At 30.8% G+C, this 4,878-nt stretch overlaps 1 protein-coding gene across 1 annotated transcript; it reads right to left on the bottom strand.

The window, feature by feature from the left end:
• Positions 1-3,901: 3,901 nt before the first annotated feature.
• On the bottom strand, positions 3,902-4,520 carry LOC112493898 (dnaJ homolog subfamily B member 1-like; the record flags this gene model as incomplete). The annotated part of the gene is made up of 2 exons (XM_025081827.1): positions 3,902-4,189; positions 4,349-4,520. Coding segments are annotated over 2 exons (431 nt in total), but the record flags the coding sequence as incomplete, so codon positions are not given.
• Positions 4,521-4,878: the final 358 nt, after the last annotated feature.

Below are 4,878 nucleotides of genomic sequence, written 5' to 3'. Positions count from 1 at the left end.
CTAAAGAACCTAATGAATGCGGGCTTCGTTCGCAAGCTCGCTTTGCGATTAAAGATAGAATCCACCTTGCGTAAAAATTCTTTCTAAAAAAATATTTATCTCTCTCTATCCAGTGGAGGGATTCAAAAACACCACTTAACAGACCATCTTTGCGAATTTGTATGGCGGCGCCGTGTGAAGAAACTAATGCTGATTTATTTGCGCAACTCATCGCGACATAAAAATTTGTTATCCCGAAAAGCGTAACTCAGTTTTTAGTTTAAGTTACAGGATACCTATAAAAATGACACGAAAATTAGAAAAAAAGACATTAGTGACAAGAAAAAATATATAAATGATAAGAAAATATATTTGTTAATTCAAAAATACAAGAAGTAAGAAATATCTAAAATAAAAAAAAATACAATAAAAACAATAAAAATACAAACAGAAAAAAATATGAAAAGGAATAAAAATGCACTTTAAAATCCAAATTTCAAGCTTCCCGCGGTAAAGTGCGTAATTAGGTAATTATGTACTGAAACTAATGGAATAATAGTAACAAAATCTATCAATCATCATTAATCTTTATTAGAATTCTTTTCTACGAATGTTTGTTGCTCTGAACATTATCTCATTTTTCTCGAAAAATAATATTATAGTTTTATAATACAAATGCATAGGACATAAAAGATGTAATCTTTAACAAGCTACTGTTTTTACTTAAAACATTTTTCTCCCAAATCAATATTTATTGAAAAATATCGAAAAAGAATTTTTTTTCTTGAAAAATGGCCATTTTTTAAAATTAATTTTGCGGGTATTTTCACTATTATGTTCGTCGTCAGTACTTCAAAATACGTCAGAATACAAAAAACCATACTTTTCGGAGGTATGCGTTTTTCGGAACTACACCTAATCAAATGAACTATTTAATTTCAATTGGTACAATACTTTTGAATAATCTTTTATATGATTAGTGAATGCAATCAAAGAATTAGGTTTAGTAGAGTTTCATAACGATCATTCTTTTTAATTTATAAGAACACTACTTTTTGTTTTTCTGATTAAATTATCTCTGTATTTTTCAGGGTTGATATTGTCTTTAGGGTTATAAACTTATAGTCCGCATTACTTTTTTTTTTAATTTATTAGAACTTATTTATTTATTTTTGTTGAAGATTTCTAACAAAAATTAGTGTTCTTATAAATTAAAAGAAATGTGTGAGTGAAAAATAGCTGGATGTACCAGTTTGTAATTTTGCACAAAATTGATATTCTGTTTACAGAATATTAAAAAAATTCCGTAACACCGACATCGATGGGGCTTTGGTCAGGAAAAACATTTTGTGTATTTCTTTTTTTTGAAAACAGGTTTAGATTACTCAAAAAATGTTTAAAAAGTTGTTTATTGTAGATACTAAAAAACATAAAACTTTCATTTTTTATAATTTTTTGATACGACGCACCGTCTCCGGGATATCTGTGTTCAAAATAAAAAAGATCGAATCCATGTAGCACAGCAAATAAAATACAGGTGGCTGAAGTCTGATGGAGCAGCTCATATCAAGAGACTCACAATCAGTCGAGTCTCGCGCCAAGTACAGGCAACCCGCCGTACGGGGTACGGCCCGCCGAGACTCTTTACTCGAAGCATCTCTTGTACCTGTGTTTCGACTCAAATATCTTATGAACGGCTGTATGTGAGAAAAATTTATTGATACATTCACTCTAGGAATCAAGGGTTCTGATATGATTGCCACCAAATTCAATACGATTAGTGTACAGGATCAGGACGTATTCACATGGCGAGTGAGATGATTTTATTTCAGGGTCGTCGTCGTCGTCATCGTCGTCGTCGTCTTCGTACGTCCATCGACTTTCTTACACGACAGACGGCGCTGACTACTTTGCCTTCCTTACCTATTTGTACTCTGTATGCTGTTAGTAATTTACAAATACACAACACAATCAAATACACTTTATACGTGAAGCTACCGTTCATACCGAATTTCCAGTTAGTATAAGGGTGCTTTCACAACAGTATAGAATTATTAAGTTTTCTGTATCTAAGTGTCGCATGTGAAAGTCCAGGGTGTTCAGGTATTCCGCTCCGTAGTTTCTTGTATCTAGGTACTGGATGTGGAAGCCCAGTATGTCAAAGTATTCCGGTCCGTAGTTTTCTGTATCTAGGTGTTGGACGTAGAAGTCCAGAAAAGTGTGCAACAAGCGCCGCTTTGGCGCTTCGCTCAAATTATAGTATCCTCTCTGATGTTCGCACGGCCTGAGGTACGTAAATAATCCAGCACACTCTCCTCTCTTACGTTACCAAACGGCTTCAACAAGCTGGACACCATTAACGACGCTTATATGCATTGAAGATTACATTTTCTTTAAAAATTTGTATATATCTTAATGCATTTCTGGAAAAATTTTTCATTAAACATTTTCGACAACGCAATATATTTTTCTGATTAGCGACATCATAATGCATTTGCATTTTATATCTGTGAAAATATAGATTTCAGTACTTAGAGCTTCTATGTCCCGTTGAACAACAAAAACTTGTGATATCCCCCAAAAAACACTTACGTGTAAAAAACTACGCCAAGTACAGGAGTGCTGTGTATTCCTCTAATAAAAAGTATTGATATCAGATTATTGAGGCCAAGTACATAAGTCACTATATGTTTGCCTATTATATGATCTAGCACTGGCCCATCATTTTAATTGTATTTCCAACATTTGTTATAAGGTTTTCACATTTCTTTTACATTACTACTGCTTCCCGTAGTTGATTATGATACAATGGGTATTTAATAATTAATAAAACTTTAGCTGACTCCTTATCGAGTACTATTTGGCGGGTCCGTGCATTTCTTGATATAAATTTGCGTTCATTATGCCAGTCATTAAACTCAAAACCAATATCAACTTTCTATATAGAGCTTATTAACAATAACTCGTCAATAATAATCACGGTAAAAGCTTAATAACAAACATAAGTTTTAGGATACTATTGGTACGTTCAAAGTAAGTACTTTGGAATTCTTGGCACGGACCCGCCAAGTAGTACTCGATAAGGAATCAGCTTAAGTTTTATTGATTATTAAATAACCATTAAATCATAATCAACTACGGGAAGCAGTAGCAATGTAAAAGAGCAGTGAAAACGTTATAACAAATTTTGAAAATACAATTAAAATGATGGGCCAGTGCTAGATCATATAATAGGCAAACATATAGTGACTTATGTACTTGGCCTCAATAATCTGATATCAATACTTTTTATTAGAGGAATAAACAGCAGTCCTGTACTTGGCGTAGTTTTTTACAGGTAAGTGTTTTTTGGAGGATATATATTTCCGAGGCTATAAAAAGCCATGGTGTTTTTCTAAGGATTGCAATTTTTGTGATTGTTAGAAAACTCAATGAACTCGTAGATGAACTACATCAAGAATAAAATATAGTTGCGGTAACTATATTTTACAGATATCTTTAAAGTTAGTGTGATGTCTAAAAAAAATAATGGTAATAACAAGTATAGTTATTATGTGAACACGGTAAGCGTAACCATGCGATTTATACTATAATTCATATGTGTAACAAAACTCGCCATCTAGTCACATTCGATTGAAATATTTATATCATACAAATTCTTGTACAAACTTTTATATTCAACCCTTAATTTGTCAACCAATTTTATTGCTATGATTATTGTATACTGCGTTCTAAAATAGAATGATATACTTCTTTTCAATGATAAATGTCATATTTTATACTTCCGAAAAACGCATTTTAATTTTTGGTTCAACAACTGTTTGTTGATTTCACAAAAAGTAAAAATTCTATGTTTAGAAACATTCTACATTATTTTGTGTAAAATTAAATAATTTTGTATTACACAGTTAACTGAAGTTGATCAACGTCGACATTTGGATCTTTGTCTAATTAAACATCATTTATATCCCTATGAATTTTATCATTCAAAATTAGTTGATTAATATTTTCCAAATTAAATTTAGAATTATGATTATCGCTTTCTCCATTAGCTTTTAACGTCTTGAATGCCTTTTGCAGATATTTTTTACTTGCAATTGTTAAGTAAATTGGAAATTCAATGGAAAAAGTTATTAACAACGATCCACGTTCTTTTGGATTTTCTGACATAGGCATTCCTTCGTTAGATACGATTTTTTTGTAGTTTCCTCTGCAAGAATAAAATTAATTTCACAAAATACAATTTGTAAAGAAAAAATTATTATTGTTCTACCCAAATTAAAATTGTTAAGTTGGAAAATGGTCGACAAAATTAAAAAAAAAATTTATGAATATTAGAATATCAAGACTATTATTGTCTTTATCTTACGTAATTATATTTGTGATTGGCACACGAAGTATTCTTTCATCAATTGTGTTGACAGTGAGAACAGTGCCAATAAGTGCTTCGCGTAAAAATATATTAACATTCATCAATAAATCAGATCCATTCCTTTTGAATATTTCATGAGGTCGATCTTCGGTAATAAATATTATATCAGCTGTGAATTAATTAATTTGTTATTTTATAATATACATTGATTACTCAAAAATATACAGGGTATTCGATAAGAAACACATTGGAGTAGTATCTTTGCATTTCTTATTAAATTCTATTGAATACGTGTTGTTCGGTTTTTTACATCATATATCAAAATTTCGAGATAATCAGTTGTTACGTTCCACTCCTTATAACTATCAATGGCAAAACACATTAATTTCTTCTACACATTGTAATCATTTAGTCATATAATCATTAATGTAACATATTATTAACGTTACACTAACAATATTAAATATTGTATTTTACCTTGTTAATATTGAATAATGATAAATAAACGGATAGGCCTGAATCTTCTC

Source organism: Cephus cinctus, unplaced genomic scaffold (genome assembly GCF_000341935.2).
Source record: "Cephus cinctus unplaced genomic scaffold, Ccin1 Ccin1_scaffold0176, whole genome shotgun sequence".
Classification (NCBI taxonomy): Eukaryota; Metazoa; Arthropoda; class Insecta; order Hymenoptera; family Cephidae; genus Cephus; species Cephus cinctus.
The sequence above is the reverse complement of the archived record's forward strand: the minus strand, read 5'-3'. Positions and strand labels throughout refer to the sequence as shown.